Raw genomic sequence first — 25,430 nt, forward strand, 5'->3', positions numbered from 1 at the left:
TGGCCCAGCATGCGCCCAAAAGATGCACCTACACTACCGCAGGCCACTTTTTACCGTGGCTTTGTAAAAGGATTGCATAGTACACAAGTTAAAATGCAATCACTTTCTACAATCTCTGCTTCTTTTTGGACAAATGTTTCCTTAAACAGTCAACCTAATATGATAACATAGCTTAAAAGAGAGACACATTTTCTCTTAAAGAATAATCCAGTTGATATTCAAAGTGATTTAAGTAGGCAGGAGAGGCTTCTGCCTGCTTAAATCACAGTCTGCGGACTGGCTGTCGATATTCAGCACTTAATTAGGCAGTGCCACTGAGTATCGACTTTGACCTGCCATTTTTGAAGTTAGCTGCGATAATTGTGCGGGTTCCAGCAATATTCAGTGCCAGCATCTGCATAGTTAAGCAACCAAATTGGACTATATAAATGCAGTCTTAACTTTGGTCGCTTAGCTATGCGGATGCTCGCTCTGAATATCGGCCATCACCCGCATACCTGCCAGGTTGCGACTTGAAGCTGTTCTATCTTCTCTCCCACCCCACTGAGTATAGTTGTGATCCCCTCTCCTTCCTGGCCCCCCCTGTGCTCATAGGCCAACTGCATTCCTGCCCCCCCCAGCAAAGGCCAACCCTCTCCTTCCTGGCATCCCTGTGCACATAGGCCAACAGGGGCTCCTGGTCCCCCCAGCAAAGGCTGACCCCCCCTCTCCCGGCCCTCCTGCTGATCAAGCCATTCACTGATATTTAATAGCACTTAACTGGGTAGTACCACTAAATATCACCACTAATTGGCCATCTCCTAACCGGCTAAGGGGCTCTTGTACAAAGCAGTGGTAAGCCCAATACGGGCTTATCGCTTGCTACAAAGGAAGTACCGCTGGGCTATCGCAGCAGGCTGGCAGTAGTTCCCACCCTCAGCGCGCCATCATATCTGGTGCTACAAAAATTTTGTAGCGTCGGTGTGTACTTGGTGGTAATTGTGCAGTGCAGCATACTGCCTGGTTACTGCTGGGTTAGCACGGGAGCCCTTACCACCATTTCAATGGGTGGCGGTAAGGGCCCCCCCCCCAAATGGCTGCATGGCGAGTGCTTCGCTTACCACACGGCCATTTCCTGAAGAAAAGAAACACCTACCTTTTACCCCCTGCGGTAAAAGGAGGCCTCGGCACGCAACAAAAACACACACCGACACCAGCGCAGGCCCTTTGCTGCAGCTTGGTAAAAGGGGTCCTGGAGGCAGAGTTAGGGCACATCAGCAGTTTAGACAGCAGGCATATTCAGAGCACTAACAAGTTAACTAGGTGCATAAAAGTTAGGACAGACAAACCAAGGAGGCTGGATAAAACAGGAGACAAAGTGAGCCTATCTAGGCCATTATATGAGCCAAAGCCAGTAGGCAGAGCTTGCCAGCAGTAGGCGGAGCTTGCTACAGTGTTAATACACCCAAAACAATAGCAAATGAAAAGGCGTTCGATCGAGTTCACTGGCAATTCTTGTTTGCGACTTTAGAGGCATATGGCATGAGGGTTTTTTTTTGAGGAGGTTATAAAGGCTCTATATAAGGACCCAGTAGCCAAAATATCGGTGAATGGATTGATCTCGATGCCGCTTACGATAGCGAGAGGAACAAGATAAGGTTGTCCATTGTCTCCTCTTCTTTTTGCCTTGGTGTTGGATCCGCTGATTAGTGATATCATGGTAACTGAAGAGGTGAAGGGCGTTGAAATCGGGTCAGAACATTTTAAGATATCGGCATTTGCACATGATTTGTTGGTAATTATGCGGGAGCCACAAATGTCCTTACCAACATTCATGGAGATATTTGTTGAATTTGGAGATTTTTCGGGGTTTCGTATTAATTTAGATAAATCAGAAGTTCAGACTATTCATATGTCAGAGGCGGAGTGGAAATGCCTAAAACTGTCCGCTTAAGAGAGCTGGGAACTTCTTTAAATACCTAGGTATACAGTTATCGGGGAATCCGGGAAAGATGTACCAGATGAATATCGCCACACTGTTTTCCTTTACTAAACAGTTAATTGAGAAATGGACACTCTTGCCACTTTCTTTATTAAATCATATATCCTTGTTCAACATGATCATTTTCCCCAGATGGCTCTATTGCTTTCAAATTTTGCCGCTATGCCTAGCTAAGAGACTTGCAAAAAGAGATTACAAAAGAAGTTTTGATACGTAGTATGAGCCAAATACCAAGAAAGGCTGGTAGTGCTGAGCTTAGTGAATGTCAAGGTAGAGTGATTTTTCGGGCATATACTTCCTTGTCGAGGCTGTACTGTATGGGGATGTAGACTCACCCCAATGCAAAAGATGCGGTGCCCCTAAAGGTACTTTCTACCATGCGATGTGGACATGCCCAGTGGTAAAATATTTTTGGAAGCAAGTGCTTCGTTTCATGGAAAGACTTTTTTGATGATTCTTCTGGGAATATATACAACAATATCAATTCCTAGGTATGAACTCCTTTTCCTTCCTTTGGTCCTGGTCCTTATATATATATATATATATATATATATATATATATATATATACTAGCTGTTGAGCCCGTAAAAATGGGCTGGTGTTGGGGTTTTCAGAGGTCGACGCAGGCTCCCCCCCCGCGAGGTCGCCTCTACTGTTCCCCCCCACCCCCGGAGTCGCCGCCGCCACCCCTCCACCCAGCCCAGGCCCTCTCTTCGCTACTGAACTTACATCCATTCGCCCGAACACAGCACGCACCTCAGCTGAGCTGCCGTCGGCCTTCCTTCTCTTCCTGTGTCCCGCCCTCGTGTGACATAACGTCAGTGAGGGCGGGACACAGGCAGGGAAGGAAGGCCAATGGCAGCTCAGCTGATATGCGTGCTGCGTTCCAGCGAATGGATATAAGTTCAGTAGCGAAGAGAGGGCCCGGGCCGGGTGGAAGGGTGGCGGCGGCGACTCCGGGTGGGGGAGCGGTAGCGGCGACCTCAGGGGGGGGAGCAGTAGTGACCTCGGCGGCTTTGCGCAGTTTCCCTCTCTGTCCTGCCCCCGTCATCACGTATTGATGCGGGGACGGGACAGAGAGGGAAGTCTCTACTGCGCATTTGTGAGTGAGTACGGTCACTCACCGTTTATATGTTTGATATGTTTTTTATGTATGTTTATGGAATTTCTGTATCTTTCTTTAGACCCCTGATGCAGTCTAGTAGGGCCGAAACACGAATTTCGGATCTCTTTTAATGATCCTGAAGATTTTTGAATTAAAGTTCCTTGGACACCATCTGACTCCTCTTCTTCTTTCCAATGACTTATACTATTGGTGGCCACACATGGCTCAAGATATTTTACATTTTGTGGCCACCTGTCCCGTTTGTGCCTGAAACAAATCCTCTCCTAGCAAACCGTAGGGATTTCTACAACCATTGCGAGTTCCACAGTATCCTTGGCAGGAGATCTCCATGGACTTTATTACCGACTTACCACCTTCCCGGGGCCACACAGTTATTTGGGTTGTAGTGGATCGATTCTCCTGTATGGTTCACTTCATTCCCATGAAGTCTCTCCCATCAGCCACTACGCTCGCCAAGAATTTCATCCAACATGCATTTCATCTACATGGTCTACCTCTGAGGATCATAAGCGACTGAGGGTCTCAATTTACTTCCAGGTTCTGGAGAACTCTGTGCTCTACCTTTGGCGTCACCACCCATATTTCTTCTGCATACCACCCCCAAACCAATGGGATGGTAGAACGTGTCAATCAAACACTCAAAGCTTTTCTGCATATGTACACAAATAATCGACAGGATGATTGGTCTACATTACTCCCCTGGGCAGAGTTTGCTTACAACAACGGTCTCCACTCCGCCTCTCAGACATCACCATTTTTTTATCGTGTATGGACACCACCCACGCCTCCCTCTTCCGATTCCTCTGAACCAAACCTTGCCTCAGCTTCAACAGACCCTCAAGGATATTCGGGACATTTGGAGTAGAGTCCAACACCATCTTCAACAAGCTGCTGCAAAGTATAAACTTTTTGCAGATATGAAGAGACAAGCTGCACCGACTTTTCAACCCGGACAGAAGGTATGGCTTAGTACCAAGTACTTGAGACTTTGTTTACCCTCTTTCAAGTTCGCTCCCTGGTACATTGGACCTTTCTCAATACAATCCTGAGTGGGGACAGTCACCTATCGGCTCCGACTACCAGCCAGTCTCAAAGTCCACAACGCCTTCCATGTGTCTGTTCTAAAACCATTCTTGTTCTCGAAATGGCACCCAGAACCAAAGAAGGTTGCCGTCCCTGATACCAAGCCGGACCCTGAGTTTGAAATAGAGGAGGTTCTAGATTCCAAACGCCAAAGGGGACGACACTTCTTTCATGGAAACACTTTGGTCCCGAGGACAATTCGTGGGAACTGGCTACTAATGTCCATGCCCCAGAACTAATCCAAGAGTTCCACGCTTGCTACCCATCCAAACCCGGAACTAGGCAGAGGGGGGCCCTTAAGGAGGGGGTATTGTCATGTCCCCTACCTCAACGCAAGCGGTGTCCTCGGGCTGCGCAGGGTCCTGGCAACACACACACTTGACTGGCTCAGCCTTGAGCCATGTCTGTGTACTTTTTCTCTGGCTGCAGGCTCCTTGATTGCCTTGCTCTCATGCACCTGGATCTGCTCTCTCTGCCTGCCTTCCAGGCTCTTTAATTGCCTTGCTGCCATGCACCTGTTTTGAATTTCAATCTGCCTACCTGGCCTATGGAAGCTCTCTTCTTCAGCTGGTTCCTGTCTATGTCAGAAAGCCTGCACTATTTCTGGGACATTTTCCCTCTGCATCATTGCTTCAGCTTCTAATTGGGTAAGCGTTTCTCTTCAGCGTAATCTTCTGTTTGTTGCCTGCCTGTAAAGACCCTGCTTGTACCTGGATTGCTCTTCTGTTTGCTGCCTGCCTGTAAAGACCCTGCTTGTACCTGGATTGCTCTTCTGTTTACTGCCTGCCTGTAAGACCCTGCTTGGACCTGGTTACTCTCTTGTGTGCTGCCTGCCTGAATATCCTGCCTGGACCTGTTTTTCTCCTGTCTACTGCCTGCCTGAATATCTTGCCTGGACTTGGTGACTCCCGGGTCAGTTACCCGCCTGTATACCTGCCTGGACCCAAGACACTCAGCCTACTGCCTGTCACTCTGTTGTGACCCGCTCCTGTACTTTTTCCTTCTGCTCTCCTCTGGCTGGTCTCTCTGGGCTCCCCTTTCCTGGCCTCTCAGTATAAGTCCTGTTGGCTGCCCGCACCTGGGGGCTCAACCCTCAGGGAACAGCGGTCACCACAGGTGAACTTCGGGGTTGCTCGGCCGCCAAGTAGAACCCGGGTCCGTGTCTTTTCACACCCGGCAGCACACTGCTCGGCACAGGAACTCACCATATCTGACAGTTGCAAACCCCCAGCTGGTGAGGGGGGAGGGGGTGTTCATCTTCTTGTTCTTGCTGCTGCTGTGTGTCCTCTAGCACATACTGTCTTCTTTGCAGTGTGAAGTTGTGCAGCTGTTTGTCCTCTGGCAGGGCTGTAAAGGAGCTCCCCCTAAGAACAGTTCAGATATCTGAGTCTGTTTTTCAGATGGCCAAAGGTGTACTCAATGATGGTGCGGGTGATCTTATGGTCTTGTTATATTCTTCCTCTCATTGGGGGTGGACAATGGGACTCATTAGCCAGGTTTGTGGGGGGGTAGCCTTGTCACCTGTGTGGGGAGCATGAATCACTGACGTGGGTGTGTATTCTTATGTGGACTTTGTGAAGTGCGGGCCATGAATGTGGGTTCTGGGGGCATTCTGAGCGACAGAGGGGGTTGATGTAAGGGGGGAGTGAGTATGGGGATTAGGAATCCCAGTACTGCTTATCTAGGAGCCAGCTGCCGGTGAGCTCCCCTTGGTCAAAACTGCAGTAAATTCCAGAATGCTGTAAGATATATGCATCATGGGAGGACCCCAGGTACTGAGCATGCATGTCCACAATCTTCCCCTAGGCATCACACTTGACCTACATGTTAATGGAGTGATATGATTTTCTGTTCCTATAGGTCTCCTTGTGTGCCCTTGTGAGTGTAGTTGATGACACCAATGACTGAGGGAAACAGTCTATGGCATAGAACTGAGCCAAATTGTTCTGGAGGGCCTGGGAAGTAGTGGGGAAGGTAATATAAAATGAGCTGTTGTTAAAGAAGTCATCAAGGAACTGGTCAAGACAGTTGGAGATGGTGGGCTGGGCAAGGTCTGCATTGACTGAAAAGTGCCAGCTAGCACAGGTTTTACCATGCAGTAGACATTAGCCTGGACCTGTGCTAATGCCTACCTGGTGTTAAAACTAGCCAACACATGTTGATGATTCAACTTGTCCCAAATTTAGAATGCTTTTAGAGCAAATGGAAACTCTAGGTTTGTATCAATATGTTTCCTACACATGTTAAAGGCCATACTTCTGGAGATGGGAAGATGGTAGAACGAGAGGACATGAAATGAGATTGAAGGGGGGCAGACTCAAGAAAAATGTCAGGAAGTATTTTTTCACGGAGAGAGTAGTGGATGTTTGGAATGCCCTCCCGCGGGAGGTGGTGGAAATGAAAACGGTAACGGAATTGAAACATGCGTGGGATAAACATAAAGGAATCCTTTGCCGAAGGAATGGATCCTCAGGAGCTTAGTCAAGATCGGGAGGCGGGGCTGGTGGTTGGGAAGCGGGGATAGTGCTGGGCAGACTTATACGGTCTGTGCTAGAGCCGGTGGTGGGAAGCGGGACTGATGGTTGGGAGGCGGGGATAGTGCTGGGCAGACTTATATGGTCTGTGCCAGAGCCGGTGGTTGGGAGGCGGGGCTGGTGGTTGGGAGGTGGGGATAGTGCTTGGCAGACTTATACGGTCTGTGCCCTGAAGAGCACAGGTACAAATCAAAGTAGGGTATACACAAAAAGTAGCACATATGAGTTATCTTGTTGGGCAGACTGGATGGACCGTGCAGGTCTTTTTCTGCCGTCATCTACTATGTTACTATGTTACTTCAGATTTCGTTTTTGGCATGGAGACTGATATATTATGGACTAGAAAATCGGTGTTCGATACTATTCTATAATGGACACTCAAAGATGAGCACCCATTATAGAATAGCATTGAGTGCCAATTTTGGTGCCCAATTGCCTGCTGAAAGCAGGTGTAAGTCCTGGCACCCAATCTGGGTGCACATCCCTGGTATTCTATAACACTACATGCAAATTTTAGGAACACCCTTGACCTGCCCATGCACCTACAGAGGCCACATCCCCTTTTGGGTTGCACGCTATGGAATTTGGGTGCATATTGTTATAGAATAGTGCATTGCAAGATGTGCATGCAAATTCAAATTGGTACCAATTAATGCCAATTAGCACCCACTTATTGACAGTGATTAGCTTGTTAGTCAATTTAGTTGGGCATGTATCTTGGATCGGCACCCAAATATCGGTGCCCAATTTGGGTGCCATATATAGAATCTGAAAGGATATCTTCTGCCTTTAAGTGTAACTTTACCATGGTCTGATCGCTTTCTTATTTGTTTTTCAGTGAATGTGAGTGATTTATTAGATACCAATTTGTTTGTGACTAGAATAAATATCGGGAGAGGTTCTATGGTGGAGGTAGATTTAATCAAATCTAGAGGGTCATATATCTGATTTGGACATTCAAGAGAAAAGCTTACCTGCAATAATGAAACAAGTTCTGAATACAAGTTTAGATTAGAATGAACTCAAGAGTAAAAGGGATGATAAAGATTATAGATCATCATAAGATATTTTAAAACTAAAAAAAAAAGAGAAAACTAGAGAGGAAATGGAAAAAGGGGGAGGGAGAATGGATTAAAAAGAGAATGGTATGCGATGAATCATATTTATCTGAAATGCATAAAGGAAGAGAAAAAACAACTTTTTCTCAGTGAAGATCTTAGCCACAGGTCATCTAAAGTTTAGTTTCAGGTGGTTAATGGTTTACTGGGTAGAGAACAGAGGGTGATGAAGAAGGAAAGTTGTTTGATTAGTGAGAATTTCTGTACTTATTTTCTACAAAAGATGAAAGATCTACAAAAGTCTAATGGATTGCAAGACTTGACAGAGGATCAACATGAGGTGATATGGACGGAGGGTGATAGAATGTTGATTTTTGACTATTTGCAGAACAGCAAATGCAATCGATACTAAGGAAAATCAAATTGGTCCAGCTTCTCTAGATGATTATCCTCTTGCAGTCATTAGGAGGCTGGGAGGATTGGGACAAATCTTGTTAATACATCATTAATAGAGGGATTGGTTCCTCAGGAATGAAAATGTGCAGTTATAAAACCTAAACTGAAAGGTAAACAGAAAATTCCTGAGATTTGTGCGAATTTTAGGCCGGTAGCCAAACAGTCTTGGTTTCTTTAGCTTCTACACAGAATTTAGATTAGATGTGGCCCAATCAGGATTTAGAAAAGATCACAGTACAGAACAGTTCTAGTAGTAGCAGAAGAAGACATTTGGCCAAAAGAGAAGTGTTATTGGTCCTTTTTGACCTTTCAGCTGTCTTTGATTTGGTCCAACACTCCAAACTTATTGCATGTTGTGCTTTTGTTGGTCTGGGGCAGGGGTAGGCAACTCCGGTCCTCGCGAGCCGCAGGCAGGTCAGATTTTTAGGATATCCACAATGAATATGCAGGAGATAGATTTGCATACCATGGAGGCAGTGCTTGCAAATCTATCTCCTGCATATTCATTGTGGATATCCTGAAAATCTGACCTGCCTGCGGCTCTCGAGGACCGGAGTTACCTACCCCTGGTCTGGGGGATGTAGAATTGAAATGGATTTTTTTTTTGTCTGATAGAAAGGTTAGGTTTGAATTACAGGGAGATGATTCCATTTGGAGGGATTACAAGATAGGGATGCCTCAAAGATCAGCACTTTCACCCATGTTGTTAAATATTTTTTTTACATTCTTTAGGAGGTTTTCTTAGACAGCTTGGTTGGGAGTGCTATATATATGCAGACTAGTAAAACATGCCCGTTTCTTGTGCAAATGAAACGGGCGCTAGCACGGTTTCCTTCCGAACCTCCCCCCTCCGTATTCACCCCTTCGGCGTTCTGAAGGCATTGACCGCCATTGTTGCGGACCTCGGCACGCCACCTTCAATCTGCTGATTCGTTGGTTGTGAAGCCACTGACGCCATTGCTCCGCCCTCGACATCATCACGTTTGACGCGAGGGCGGGGCCCCAACACAGTGTTTTCGGTGGCTTCACCACCACGAAGGCTTCGAACTGGAAGGATGTGCCCGGAGGACCTGACAGTGACGTCAGTGTCCTCAGAACGTTGAGGGTGAGTTTTATTATATAGGATGATGCACAGCTGATTATTCAAATGAAAGATTCTGACACCTTAAAGAAGCACCAGATTGCCTAGATCCAGACATGTTCCCCTGGAGTCCTGCAGAGGTTGCCTGTCCTTCACTATTGAAAATGTGATAGTGAAACAGTGCCCCCCACTGGCAGGATTGTAAATGGAGGACTCTTGCTCGGCTTAGAGGGAACAGTGATTTCAGGTCTCCACACCAAAATTGGATTTGATACTATGTGGAAGAAATATACAAACTACTGCAGAAAATATGAGAGATTTAGGTGTTTGAATCTTTTCTGCATGTTCAGTGATTAATTAAACCAGCTTATGGGAAGTTGTGAAGGTTAAGAGGACTAAAACCTTATCTGTTTTTACAGGCTATGACTAGTTTAGTAGTTTCATTTGTACTATCTTCTCTGGATTATTGCAGTGCTGTATTGTTAGGCATCTCTAAAATGTACAATTGGTACAGAATGCAGCGACCCAAATGTTATTGGACAGTTCAAGACATAATATATCAAATCTTCATTGGCTCCCAGTTTTACCGATATTTAAAATTTTGCTGTTAAACTTTAAGCCTCTGAAAAGATATTTATTTACACAGTAGGTTGAAAAGATGTATTCCAGACAGGAATCTGAGATCTAGTCAAGACCTCCTGCTAGAAGTCCCAACTGAAAAAGAAATACAAGAAGCACAATTAAGATCAAGGGTGTTTTTTTTATGTTTCAACTATTTTTATTGATGGTATAGCAAAATAACTCGTCAACACGTTCCAAATACAACAAAGTGCCAAATCACAATATCTGAGTAAGAACAGCATAATAGTCAAGGGTGTTTTTTTTTATTATGGTACCTACCTTGTGGAATGCTCTCCCAAAAGATCTCAGGATGGAAACCAATTTACAACAATTTAAAAAGAAGTTAAAATAAACAACTTTTTAATTTTTTTTATCATGGTTGAATAGTCTTATGAAGGGGAGCTGGATTTAATGATGTAATTGTATATGTGTATGGATTGTTCTACTGTAAAATGTTTTTTTTAAATTATGAATGTATTCTCTTTGTAAACTGCTTTAAACAAATATATATATATATATATATATATATATATATATATATATATATATATATATATATATATATATATATATATATTTTTTTTTTTTTAAATCTGTATAAGCAGCACAGAAATTTTTGATAAAGATAATCCCAAACTGGCTGCTTAACATGGGCAGGGAAGGTGAGTGGGTGTGACATGAGTGGAGCAGAGCAGTAGTCTGCTGTGACAGCTAGCATGCAGGGTATTACCACTCACTAGCAGTCATGACTGCAGAAAGTGTGGCTGCACTTATCTCTACCTCACGATGAGGCAGTAGGTGCAGCCATGCTATCAGTAGTCTTGTAGTACAGCTGCTTCAGTGAAACCACTGCAGCAGCTGACCTTCTGCTCCCCACCCATGATCTGATCTCTCCTACACCCCCTCAATCAAATCCTCCCAATCTCCCACCTCCCTGATTCAATCCCCCTGCCCAATGCAGCACCCTCCCACTCTGATCCTCCTGCTCAACTGAGAACCCCCTGAGGCTCTTCCTATCTACCCTGACTTCCTGAGAACCATTGGGGCTTACCCAGTCTAGTGGGATTGGGAAGGATTGGTCCCTCTCTGCCCCTGGCCCCCTGGATGCAAAATGACACCTAGCTGACCCATGCTATCTCTATGGCTCAACATTTCATGTAAAGACAATTGCCCTTATATGGAAGGCTGATCCCCTAGCATTTGCTAATGGCATTAGTAAATGACCCCTGAAGTATGCTACTGGTTTCTGATTTGATTTGCTGCTGCAATAGTATATAGTACTTGTAAAAAGTAAAGGTATTAAGTCCAGTGTGATGGTACAGGGTATGCGAAGTTAAACATAATCATATCAATTGCTCAGAATGGAAACACCAACTTCTCTACCCATTGCAGTGCAAGTGAGCTGGTAAGGAGGGGTGCATAGGCACAGTGCATGAGTGCAAATGTAGGATGGACTGCATGGCATAATCCATCTCCTCGCCTGACTACATGTGTAAGTAGCTTCCTGCACTGGGTGATTTGAATACTCCATTACTGGGTTGCAGTACAATACTTTTTTTTCTGAGGCTTTCAGGTCACAAGTAACTGAGACTCAGTTATGGCACAATCATCTCAGCGGGAAGACTTTTCCACAACCTTCCAATGCCATGTGCCAATGCACTGATTAGAAGGAAAAATCAAATATAATTGTAGGCTTAAATTTCTCCAGATATGTCTGTTACTCCTGGAAAACATAATAGTCATGCACTTGCACTGATGTGGAAATATTGTGGAAGAACATTTAGTAAAGGATTCCATGGCAGTTTGTAAGAGAGGAGCAGCATTGCTCAGATTGCAATCTGCATATGTAGAGTCATCCGTGAATAGAAGGTATTGCAGTGACAAGTATAAGGCAATGTGTTTGGTAGACATTCGAATTGTGGTTTACTTTCTAATTCATGTACCAATATTTCTCTAATTAAGAATTCTCATTTTTCTTTTCTTAAAAATGTTGGAGAACATCACTCTTACCGACTGGCTGCTATGTTAATGCTTTATGCTTCTGTTTAAAGTTGCTTCTTTCTCCACGGATGAAGAATGTTATTAGTGGGTTTTCCCATATGACATCACCAAGTTTATGATGTCATAAGATTGATGTTGCACCACAAGGAGCTACCAGAATTTTAAAGGTAGGAATGAAAAGCATAGGCGCTTGTGAATATATAAAAATATGCAAGAAAAACTTCCAGGAAAAAGAAAGGATGAACGGAAAATCAGAATGTTTCCTTTGAAAACAAAGATGCCAGGCACTAAAAACTGGAAAGGGTAAGGAGGTTTTTTTGCCTTTTCTGTGCCTCGTTTCATCCTCCCTGTCACATTTCCCTCTGGGCTGACCAGTCAATGTCATTTCAGGAAAGCAGCCAGAAGCTGAATTATAGCAGGCAGAAATGATAAATGTGAAAAAGAACAGTTACAATTTCCAGTGCTGTTGAATAAAATAAGATCCTCTTACATACATGTTTTTTTTTTTTTTCCTGTGCACACGTGCAGTTGGCATCAGGTATCTTGCTGCTGTGTGCAGTCTCGTAGACTACTGCTGAGGCTCACCCACCAGCGAGTAACACAGGGAGTTAACACTCCTCTCTCTGTCTCTCGCAGGCTTGCGGCCAATCCTCTCCACCACCCCGGACCCTGCATACGGCAATAGCAGAATGTTCGCAGCCTGGGCTCTGGAGCTAGGAAACATGAGTAGGTTGTCGTATCCATGGTCCCGGGACTCGCGGTCGGTCGGCTGGTAAATAAAGCGTACAGGCTGCCGCGGTTCGTGCGGCTAAAACTCGGGACCTAAAGTGAAGAAAACATGAGGTGGAGGGAGTGGAAATGAGAATAGGAAGAAAACGCCGTTAGTCAGGAGAATAGCTTGGCCGGGGCTCGTATGCAACAGGTATTGTTTGAAGAATTCACAAAGTGCTATGGATTAGAGTTTGAAGTAGAGCCTGGTTCCTCCTCTCTCTCGCTTTTTTTTTTTGAATGGGATCTTCTGTCAGATGCTGCTGCGTGAAAGGAATTCTCAGTAGCGGCGCTGGCACTGGTACTACAACAACAAGCGTAGTAGCAGTAAGAGCAGCCGTGGCACTAATACTGTATAATAGCAGCAGCAGCAACGCTGGCACTAATATTAGAGCGGTGGCAGCCGCAGAGCTGTAACTCGAAAGCAGCGCTAGTAAGACCGAAGCAGCCAACTCACCTCTGACTCCAAACCCCTCAGCACACCTAGGGCAGCTGCTTGGCTTTTTGCAAGCATGTGACTAGTAAGTACTCTTTAGACGGAAGCGATACGGGCTTGTGCGTGTGTTATTTTGCTCTTTCATTTGTGCTTGTGTGTTTAAAATCGCTGGGAGGGAGGCGGTGGAGAAGTGGGGTTGGGAAGGTGAAGAAGGAAGTAAAATATGCATTGATGTAATATTGGATGAAAACCGCCTGCAAGTGTACCGCTTTTGCGCGTTTAAAAATCCTGCCTTGTTCTTGCTAAGCAAGCAGTTACTGCTGTACGTATGTTTAGGACTGCTTGTGTTGTTGCAGTTCACTCTGAATTCCGCTTAAAATTAAATGTGGTTATAGATATATGTCAGACAAACACGGAAAAGACCCCCCTCCCGCCCCCATTATGGTCCAGATGTAACGTTTTGTAAATTGTTCTGTTGATATACCATGCCGTATCCGAGATAAGCTCATTTAGAACTGTCTGAATTACGTGCCTGTAAATACTTGGGGGGTGACCATCTTTTAACTTTTTTTACGTACAGCAGTTAAACATTGAGACAAAACCGCAGTAGGAGCGGGAGGTTGGTGCACCGAACAGGTTGTTTTAAAGGGGACATTCCTGGAAAATTTTAGATCCAGGCCCTCATTCAATATTTTTTTCATAGGCACGAAATGAGAACAAGTAGGTTTCGAATAAAGCCTTAAACCTCGTTATTTTTCATTGATGCAAGTTTTAGGCAAGGGTTCCTTCTGATTAAAGTAAAACAAACAAACAAATGTGATCGAAAATGATAGTAAAAAAACAAATGAGTTAAGAACAAAGCACTGAAAGTACTAGGTGAAAGAACAGACCCGCTCATGAACCGCTTTCTAAGGGTGCAATGAATCAACCTGCCCAGATATTGGACAACGGGTTTATTTATAAGTCTTTGGAGAGGCGTGGGGTGCTAAATAAATGTTGCAATAACCTTCGCTACTTCCTTGAATGTCTTTTAAAGAGTCGGGCATGAACACTGAATTGCTCATGTAATAATAACCGCAGTCACATCAACCTGCTCTCTCGGTTTACTGCTACAGATTTTAGCGGGTTGTAGAAAACTAGAGACCAGGTATATTTCAGAAAGGGAGGAAACTATACTAGACAGTACTGTCAATTGTGTTACTGTTCATTCTGCTTGTGTGAATGTGACAAGAAGAGTGAATTTTTACCAGCCTCACTACACTCTGTGGTCTTGTAGATTAATTTTTAGTCGCCGAATTTACGAAATCAGTGACACTACTCCGCACCCCCTCTACACAAGCACCTTACACTGGAAGAGTTCTGTTAAGCATCATCAGGAATCTCACAGAGCCGCGATTCATCCGTGGTTTCTGCGGTTTAAATTCGCCTTTTAACTAGTTTTTGCCGGCATGTGATTTCTGAAATACTCCTCCTGCCGAGTGCAGTACTAACTTTTAAAACGGCGGTAGGTAAGCGTTTCCCGTCTTTTACCATCGTCTCTCCCCTTTCCCCTGAAATCAGACTTCAAGGAAGTAGAAATGGTTTCGAAGCGATCGCAAAACCACCTCAAGCATTGCTTGGTGAACGGGAAACGCTTTCAGACGAGCACTTACTTGGCACTGACAAAACTTTGACAGTGAAAAAAAAAAGGAGGGGGAGGGGAATAGTTATTGTTGGGAGAAAAGACACTTGACTCTGGAAACAGGTTGTATTCTGCTCTGGGTGAGGCTTCAGCCCCGTGGAGTGGGTCTCTCTCCACTTGAAGCTTTTCATGGACTTGCTCCCTTCTTGCCTAGGCTGCCTTCGAGTTGTTGCTTTGCTGCAAAACTGAGCCACAGTGACACGTTGCGGGCACTGCCAGGGTTCAGAAGTAACGCCAGGCTCCCTTTTTTTTTTGTTTCTACAGGAACCAGATCATCTGGACCTCCTTTACTGCAGATCCGACTGCCGGTGAAGCACGACCAAATATCCTGAAGGGGGAAACCACCCCCCCTGAGCCTAAGATGAACACCATCGTATTCAGTAAACTCAGCAGCCACGTCTTGTTTGAGGAGGCGACTAAGGACAGAGACAGAAGCAGCCGGCCTTACTTGGGAGTGATGGAAACCCCACTTCCCGAGGGGCTCATAACCCCGGACAGCCCCTCCATGAAAGACAACCTGAGCCTCAGGCACCGGCGCACAGGGTACGAGGAGAAACCCCGTCCTGGTCCTGTAATTACTGTTACTAATCTAGGAACAAATGTAGGAAAGGGCGCAAGACTAATAATTCTCTTCCTCTGGAGTCAAGCGATTACTTAAATAAACGTGATTATTTTAATAAGAGGCCTGATCCAATTTAGCTAGGTAATGAGATAAATCAAGTACATGGGAATAAAAATGTAAGTGTCTCATCAAAGTCTATAAAGTAAAGCGAGAAGCGGACCTCTGTTCAGGTAGCAAATAGCGTCGTGCAGACTCTATAAATTATGACTTTAAAGGATAATCTTAATTAACTGAAAAATAAACGTGGATAGAGATAATACATTTATACGGCTAGTTAGTGTTTTAAGTTCTGGTGGTCACTATGGTCCCTTCTTCAGACAATTTACTGGCTGAGATTATTAAACCCATAGATACTTGAATTAACATCTGTGGTATACAGGTGCAGTGTTTAGTTTATATTTTAATAGGTTATCAAAAGAAATATAGACTTTAAACATGGTATATTTTCATCGATTTAAAACTTCTTATCTATAATATCTAAGAATCCCAACTTAGCATTTCATGTGGCTAATGCAAAAGGATAAATTGCAGAAAAACAGGTTTTGCACAACAAATTGAAAAACAAAACTCGATATTCAGGTTTGAAGCTAGCCCTGGATGATTCTGAGTAAGGGATTTAACTGAGTTTGCTAAAAGATCCAAACATATTCATATCGAGGAAAAGAAAGGAATGTTAGGATAAGCTCATTTCATTGGTATTTCCACTGAATGTTGCACCAGTTCTTACTTTTAATGCGCTGCTGGTCGGCAGAACACAGATTATGTTTCATGAAAATGTTCTTACCAGCTGATTCCTAAAGAATTAAATTTCACATGGCCCATTGGAGGCAAAGAAAGTAGAGGTTTGGGACATGGGCACAGCCCAGAGCTTGCTGGCTGGAACTGAAATGGCCCTATAGCGACACCTGTTGGAAATGTGCTGAAATGGCGAATTTGACCAAATGAAAAATAGTAAATTTAGATTCCCTTTTAGAGCAGTCCTAGCAGCTGCCGATGCGGTAATGCCCACATACTGCATCGGCATTGCCGCGCGGCTTTGTAAAGGCAGGAGGGGGGAGGGGGGGGGGAGTTCACATATTTTTATTAGTTCACAGATTTTTAATTGGGTGCAGAATATAAATATATAAATTAATATGGGGGTGTTAAAAGGTCTTCATTTGGTCAGACAATGTTAAAACAACAAGAATGTTTATCGCGATTCCTTTGAGCTTTTTAATTTCTAACACGTTTGAAAGAAGAAAGTTATTGTGAAGATGCTATAATACCTTGAAATTGAAAGCTAGGAAGCCTGACAAACAGGAGTAGCTGACTGTATCTAATACAGTAATTTTAATCAACCTAGAAACTGTTCTAAAAATGACCGTTTTCATATGGTTTTATTTACATCTCTTGGAGCACTGAAAATAGTTGATTTGTCTCTGTTTTGTCTATTTTCTCTTTATTGTTTTCATTTTTAGTTCTAATCTCACACTGGGTCACAATTTCTGTCCTTGTGATTTGGAACATTTTGAAGCCTCCGCTTGTTTTTGCTTTCCGGATTATCAAAGTATTTTAAGTGAAGGCAAAATGTGGGAAGTTTAAAATGCTGGACAAGGTTGGGGTAGGAGGTTTGAGAAAGAGAAGTTCAATGAAAGATATCAGCAAACTGGAGTTTCTTCATGTGCATATTGGGTAGGATTATAGAAACTATTAGTTTTGGCCCTGTGGGGATAGAAATAATTCTCTCAGACTACCTTTCATACTTCCAACTCAGTCTTGCAGTTTTCTTTTTCTTTTATTAGTTTAGAATGATCAAAGTAGCATGTTATGAATCTAAAGCAGCAAAATAGAGGCTGCGTACCGAATAGGCAATAGCACCTATGACAAACCTAAATGCAAATCTCTGAGAGATACCCATGGAAAGGCAAGGGCTAAATGCAAATAAATAAATGCATAAAATTATCAAGAACTGTTAAAGTTAAAGAGATTCAACTAAAGAGGCAAGAGAATAATTTTATGATAATGACCACCACCAATGGTGTCATCAGTACAAAGGTGCGATTGGAACACCATCCACTCCGTCCTTCGTTAGATTTTACTATTTTTTAAACACTGCCCTGAGCAGGATTGAATAGGCATCTAAAGTCACTTGTGCTTGCTGAATCTTGGGATGGCTGCTTGATCAGGACTGTAGCCAACTTCACATTTTCTACTATCAAATGATTTTTAATTTCAGCTACAATAAGCAGGAGAAATATGCAGAGCATGGCTATGATATTCTTTCCAACCCCTCTGCTTGGTGGTGATGGTGGTGGTGGTGGGGGGGGGGGGGGCTATGTATGTTTATCTTGTATCTCTGTTGGATTCTATAACATTGTGTGCTCACATTTCTGACTGGGGGGGGCAGATTTGGGTGCACAACTCCTATATATGTTGTGTCTGTGGGGCGTAGTTGGTGGTGGTGGAGCAGCAGTTTGTGGGGTGGTGGTAGGGCAGTTGTGAGGGGGTCCATTTTTGGGGGTGGGGATATAGGTTTTAGGGGTGGGACAATTTGCACGGGGAAGGGGAGGAATAGTTTATGGGATGGTAGGGCAGTTTGCAAGGTGGTTGGGGCAGTTTCAGGGCTAGACCAATTGTGTGTGGGTAGTTTGAGGGAATAGTTAGTAGGGGGAGTAATTTTTGGATATGGCTTAGTAAGAAGGGTGGTGGGGCTGTTGTGGATAGTGGTTTTTAAGAGGGGCAGTTTGCAGGGTGGCAGTTTTGGTGTGGGACAGTTTACAAGGTACTGGGGCATAGCAGGGTGGTGATGCAATTACGGAAGGGTAATTTTGGGGTGGGGCATTTAATGAGGTGATGGAGTAGTGATGGTGGGACTTGTTTTTATAGGTGGGATTAATTATGGGATGATGGGACAAGGGTAGTTTTTTGGGGTGGAGTAGTTATGGGGAGGTAATTTGGGGGTGGGGCAGCTGTGGAAGGTAGATTTAGCTGGAAATTTTAATTTGGCAGAGGGCTTATGTCCCTAGAACCCTCAATCCGATCTGCTCCATTTTAAAACTTGGCATGTAGGGAAAACTGGTAAAAAGACACGTTAAGTTTCATCCTTTTTCATTAAACTTCTTGGAGAGTTATTTTGCCATCAGACCTGCTCCCACAGAAATGCATCAGGGCATTTTTGGGAGATGCTTATTTCTCTGGAACTCCTGGTCCAGTTTTTCCCATTTTTGAACTTCTTTTTACCGGTTTTTCTGATATTCCAAATTTCATCCAATTCCATTAAATTTTTGAAGAGTTATTTTGCCTCCAGACAGACAGACATCCTTGACCCTGTTTGTATAATTAATTTCCAACTTCTGCTGGGTTGGAAAGAATATAAAGCATTATTCCCACTTCCTTGCAAATTGCTGGAACAGTTTCAGGCGCAAGATGGAAAATAGGACACCTGCTCTCTCTCTCTCTTTCTGGCACCTGTTGTACTGGAAGCCTTAAACTGAGCAAATATGATGAAAGTCACAGTGCAACTGTCACCTGAAGGGCACCCCAATATATGATATATACCCCCAGATTCTATTAAGGCCACCTAAATTTATGTGTGATTCTTAATTGCATGAGCAACTAAATTAGTTAATAAGTCATTAACACTCAGTAATTGGCTGTAAACAATCAATTATTAGTGTTAGTTGGTTCTAATTTGGAGTTGTGCATTCAGTTGCCTATGCCCAATTTTATAAAGAACCGTACTTAAATTCTCTTATGCACAATTCAAAAGGGGTGTGGCCATGGGCAAGACATGGGCATTCCCAAACGTTACACATGGTATTACAGTACTGGGATTGTGCGCCAGGATTTACACCTGCTTTCAATAGGTGTTAACTCCTGGTACCTCATTTTAGTTATGGGAATCAGCACTATGCACTATTCTATAAAGGGGGCTCAATGGGATGAGCCTGCTTTATAGGATAGCCAATTTTTCCCAGCAGCCAAATTTGGGTACCATTTATTGAATCGAGTCCATAATGTGAGCCATGTGACATATGGACTGAATTGTGGCCTGTCTGTTGGCTCTGCTTGAGTGTGTGTGTTTCTGGTGAGCTAATGGTGCTCTGTTTCTTCACAGCTCCCGGGGAAGTGGTGGGAAAGTGCGCCACAAGCGTCAGGCTCTGCAGGACATGGCACGCCCCCTCAAGCAATGGCTCTACAAGCACCGTGACAACCCCTACCCCACTAAAACGGAGAAAATCCTCCTGGCACTTGGCTCACAGATGACCCTAGTTCAGGTAAAAAAAAAATAAGACACATACCAATCCCTCTCCTTGCATCTACCAAATGTAATGTATCACACATATGGGGGAGGCCCCTAGAAGTATGCAGTCAAGCAGAAGTGGGACAGTAAAACCTACTCAAGACAGGATCCCAGACTGTCTTAAAATCCCCCTCAACTGTGAGGGGCATGGTGATGTGAGGCAAGAACAGATTTGTCACTGCCTTATAAAATTGCTGATCAAATTGGTTGGCGGCTTATATATTACAAAAAAGTCAAGTTATGATCAGCTACTCATGCCTTACATAAAACATATCTGCCTCCTGGGTCAGAAAAAGTAGTTGGACCTGAGCTGTTATTCCTTTTCTAAATATAATAGCAACCCCTCCCTTCTTCCTCTGGGCATGCGCTACAACACAATCCTCACCCACCAAGTTTTGAGTTTCGCATGTTCACTAACCGTAAGATGTGTTTCTTGCAAGAGGCAATGTCTATTTTGTGATGTTGTTGATGTAAGATTTTTGAAAGCTTAATAGGAGAGATAATACCCCCCACATTCCATGTTACAAAATGCATGTTATATTATTGTTAAAATTTGCAGTAGCCAGTGACAAAGCTTACCAGTAGGCCACAGAGGGAGCCGTCCCCGCCACCTGCTCCCCCGGACATCACACAGCAGCCAAATCCAAATAAAGTAAAACAGGCCACATGGCCTCACACCCAACCATTCATAGCCTGAAACAATGAACAAACAACCCAAACACCCCGATTCATACAAGCCAAATTCATCCCATCCCATCCTGACCTGTCCCAACCTCTCCCCTTCACCCCCTAAAAATAACAATCCCCTCCTTTCAGTCCTACTTGGCCCCCTAATTGATGCTAAGCCCACTCCAAAACCCTCCCTTGGTGATGAAAACTAAAAGATTCCCTATGGCCTTCACTCTGTAATGCCCACCAAATAATGTCCAACCTGAAAGGAAACTTCAGAGGAAAAGGAGGCAAAACTGGGTGGCATTATGATACAAAGGCAAGTGAAGTAGTGAGCAGCAAAGTATGAAAATGTCACAAGTAGGCATCCACTGTAATATCAAAATCCAGGCAGGCACAAGGTGCCCTCCAGCAATCCAAAAGTGTGCAGTAGAAGCCCCCCCCAAAAGAGTTTATATATCCAGTCAATAGGAGATAAGTCTCCTCCTAGTCCGAATGTGGAGCAAGAGAAGCAGGCAGGCATGTTTGGGGATATCCCGCCAATAAGAGTAGCCATCAACAGCCAAGCTGGGGTATCAGCACCCTTGGTCAGGCCATGGAAGTCGATGATCTGCCCTCTCCTGCTTCAATCCTCCTCAACAGCTCCTGAACCTCCTCCACCGAGTCACAAAAGAGGGTAGAGCCATTATGAGACACTCGAAGCCTGGTGGGGTACAAAAGCGCAAAGTGTACTTTTAGCTGGAAAAATTTAGAGCAGATAGGTGTAAAAGCTTTGCATTGAGCCTCAACTTGCACCAAATAGTCCTGGATTTAAAGGACATGTTTGTTTTCATAAGTGAGTGTTTTCCCTGATCACACAGCCTACAGAATGGTGATCTTTTGGGCAAAATTTAGGATTTTCAAAATAACCACCCATGGCTTGGTTAAAGCATTCTGGCACTGGTCTATTCGATGAGCCTGTTCCACTCTTAATGGCCCATAGCATTCAGGGACACTCAGTTCTCTTACCAGTCAGAGCTCCAGGAAGCCAATAAGTTCTTTATCTTATATTAATTCAGGCAGCCCCACGAGTCTCAAATTGTTCCTTCGAGACCTATTCTCCAGGTCTTCCACCTTCTCTTCTGGAGCCACTATGTAGCTTGAGAGCTGTGCTTGGGAATCCTCCACCCTAGTAACGCGGTTTTCCACTGCACTGGTCCAGGCCTGGTACGATGCAAAGTCATGGCTCATCACTCTGAGATGGCTCTGCAAACACTCCAATTTATCGTCAGTTGGGCTGAGTCGCTTGTCCAACAGTATTTCTAGGGCAGAAATCTTTGCAGTAATTTACGTCATCCAGGCTAACAATATTGTTTGACCTACGAGGCTGAAAGGTGCCGCCGTTTTGTCCTCTGCATTTTTACTCCACTCCTGATCCTTGTTTAGGCCTTTTGAGGACATCTCATAGTAACATAGTAGATGACGGCAGAAAAAGACCTGCACGGTCCATCCAGTCTGCCCAACAAGATAACTCATATTTGCTGCTTTTTGTGTATACCCTACTTTGATTTGTACCTGTGCTCTTCAGGGCACAGACCGTATACGTCTGCCCAGCACTATCCCCGCCTCCCAACCACCTGCCCCTCCTCCCAACCACCGGCTCTGGCACAGACCGTATAAGTCTGCCCAGCACTATCCTCACCTCCCAACCACCAGCCCTGCCTCCCAACCACCGGCTCTGGCACAGCCCGTATAAGTCTGCCCAGCACTATCCCCGCCTCCCAACCACCAGCCCTGCCTCCCAATCTTGACTAAGCTCCTGAAGATCCATTCCTTCGGCACAGGATTCCTTTATGCTTATCCCACGCATGTTTGAATTCCGTTACCGTTTTCATTTCCACCACCTCCTCCACTGTATGCCGAGACCACAAATTCTAGGGGCCTTCCGCTGCCATTCCAGGTTGGGATTGGGCACTTAGGTGGGTGAAGTCATGTTAAATAAACAGATTTTGAAGCAAGGTGTCTGGAGGAGTGCTTTTCAGCGTCCTTCTGCGGTCATGGCAGCACGTGATCTCAGTGACTGTGGTTTAATGTGGGATTGTATTGTGCAGTATCTGCAAATTTAATGCAGTGGCTATTGGGGGCATTCTCTGTATTGTTTATTGCAGGTCATACATTAACTTTCAGTTTAATGCGTAGTAGCTTCTCCAGGATAAATACAGAAGCACTATCTGAAGATCCAGTGGTGGTCACCACTCTCAATGTACATTCAGCACTACCTGCTATCCAGATAGTGCTGCTGAATAGATGTAATGTTTAAAAGCCATGGCTGGCATTAAAAAAAATGCTGACTGAAGCATTTGAATATTGACTTGTGGAATGCTAAATGTGAAGAAAGAACCTCCTAAGACATAGTATAAACATCATTCCCTTTCATAACTGTGCAACCATGGGTCCTACATGGAAAATGTATTTAATATTTGTATATGCCCATGTCAACAAGCAAAACTGAAACAGCTCTCTGTGTTCAGTGAATTGCTTGGTCACCTCCACATCTGCTGAGTGATCATCATTCCTTCTGCTGTGAGTTTGTTGATGGTATCATTCTATGCAGCTTTTGGACATTGTGATGTAATCACAATACAGTCTGGAAATAGGTTTTAAACTAAAACTTTTACTACCTTTTGAGATATTTGCCAAGGCACTGCACTCAGGCGTTCTAAGTTACTTCTTTTGACTTCACTTTTTGCCAGGAGTATAAGAATATTGGGATCAATGTTTATACAGGGCTAGATTCTATATATTGCTCTGAAAAAAATCGGTGTGGAAAAAAAACGCTCATCACTATTCTATAATGTTAGGCGTGGTTTATAGAATACGCATAGCGCCCAGACCCATGACTAAATGTAGACGCGACCATTTATGCTAAGTATAATGGTATGAATGCCTGCACCTAACTTAGCCACAGATCGGGCATATTCTGTAACAGTGCATGTAATTTCTAGGAATGCCCACGACCTGCCCATGTCCCTCCCATGGCCAAGCACCCTTTTGTGATCAGCGCATTAGAATTTACACGCACCACTTTACAGAATATGTTTAGAAAGTTGTGCATGTAAATTCTAATTAGTGCCATGAATTGAGGTTGAAGGGGGGCAGACTCAGGATTAATGTCAGGAAGTATTTTTTCACGGAGAGGGTGGTGGATATGTGGAATGCCCTCCCGCTGGAGGTGGTGGTGATGAAAACGGTAATGGAATTCAAACATGCGTGGGATAAACGCAAAGGAATCCTGTTTAGAAGGAATGGTTCCGTGGAATCTTAGTGGAGATTGGGTGGCGACACTGGTAATTGGAAACAAAATGGGAGCTGGGTAGACTTCTATGGTTACGCCCTGATTGTGACTGAATAGATAGGGATGGGCTGGAGTGTAAATTTAAGGGGCTTCGATGTTAGCTTCAGAACTTAGTACAAGAACAGTACTGGGCAGACTTCTATGGTCTGTGCCCTGAGAAAGGCAAGGACAAATCAAACTCTGGTATACATATAAAGTATCACATACCATGTAAAATGAGTTTATCTTGTTGGGCAGACTGGATGGACCATACAGGTCTTTATCTGCCATCATTTACTATGTTACTATGCCAATTAGCGCTGATAATTGCTCATTATCAGCCAATTAGCACCAATTGGCTTGTTAAACAATTAAGTTGCATGCGCAGTTTGGCTGCACTGCCAAATTTGCGCACACAGCTTTAGTCACCATATATAGAATCTGGGGGATAATGCCTAAAATGAAAAGATGTCAAAGTCCTCATAAAGTATAACATAACTTTTGAATTTAGGACCCTGTTTACTATGCTGTGTTAACTGTTCAATGTAGTTCCAACTGCACTCTAATAGTGTGGTGGTGTATTAACTGTCAGTGCAGTGCTAGTTGCTGTGTCAAACAGCTAATGTGGGAAATGACAATTTGAGGTGGGGAATAGGCAGAATAGCCTCTTACAGTAAATATGAGCTCTGGTGTCTTTCATGAGATACTTTGTCAAACGCTTTTTGAAAATCCAAACACAATATCAACCTGCTCACCTTTATCCACATGTTTGTTCACCCCTTCAAAGAAATGGAATAGATTGGTGAGGCAAGATTTCCCTTCACTAAATCCATATTGGCTTTGTCTCATTAATCCATGCTTTTGAATATGCTCTGTAATTTTGTTCTTTATAATAGTCTCTTTCATTTTGCCCGGCACTGATGTCAGGCTTACCGATCTATAATTTCCTGGATCTCCTTTGGAACCTTTTTTTAAAATCGGTATTTCATTGGCCACCCTCCAATCTTCTGGTACAACGCTCAATTTTAAAGATAAATTACATATTACAAACAATAGTTCTGCAAGTTCATTTTTCAATTCCATCAGTACTCTGGGATGAATACCATCTGGTCCAGGAGATCTGCTACTCTTCAATTTGTCAAATTGCCCCATTACATCCTCCAGGTTTATAGAGATTTCATTCAGTTTCTTTGATTTGTCAGTTTTGAATACCATTTCTGGCACCAGCATTGGTGGATACCAGCATTGGTATCTCTCCCAAATCTTCCTCGGTGAAGACCGAAGCAAAGAATTCATTTAATCTCTCCGCTATGGCTTTGTCTTCCCTGATTGCCCTTTTTACCCCTTGGTCATCTAGTGGTCCAACCGATTCTTTTGCCGGCTTCCTGCTTTTAATATACCTAAAAAAAAATTTACTATGTATTTTTGCCTCCAACGCAATCTTTTTTGAAAGTCCCTCTGTGCCTTCCTTATCAGCGCTTTGCATTTGACTTGACATTCCTTATGCTGTTTCTTATTATTTTCAGTCAGTTTCTTCTATTTTCTGAAAGATTTTCTTTTAGCTCTAATAGCTTCCTTCACCTCACTTTTTAACCATGCCAGATGCGGAATATATTTGGCCTGGGCTTCCAGGATGGTAGTTTTGAACAGCATCCACATCTGATGTAAATTTTTGACCCTCGCAGACGCTTCACTAAGTTTTTTTTCACCGTTCTTCT

The 25,430-nt window shown here is 43.9% G+C and overlaps 1 protein-coding gene across 1 annotated transcript in view; it reads left to right on the forward strand.

Moving 5' to 3' along the window:
* The first annotated feature begins 12,727 nt into the window (after positions 1-12,727).
* The window catches only part of MKX (mohawk homeobox), a 146,670-nt gene continuing 133,967 nt past the window's right edge, over positions 12,728-25,430 (forward strand). Inside the window, exons 1-3 of the mRNA XM_030189915.1 lie at positions 12,728-12,863; positions 15,091-15,369; positions 19,545-19,704. Coding sequence (XP_030045775.1) covers positions 15,188-15,369; positions 19,545-19,704 — 342 coding nt within the window. The 5' untranslated portion in view covers positions 12,728-12,863; positions 15,091-15,187. The remainder of the gene's footprint in view (positions 12,864-15,090; positions 15,370-19,544; positions 19,705-25,430) is intronic.

This window comes from Microcaecilia unicolor, chromosome 1, assembly GCF_901765095.1.
Source record: "Microcaecilia unicolor chromosome 1, aMicUni1.1, whole genome shotgun sequence".
In the NCBI taxonomy this organism is placed as follows: Eukaryota; Metazoa; Chordata; class Amphibia; order Gymnophiona; family Siphonopidae; genus Microcaecilia; species Microcaecilia unicolor.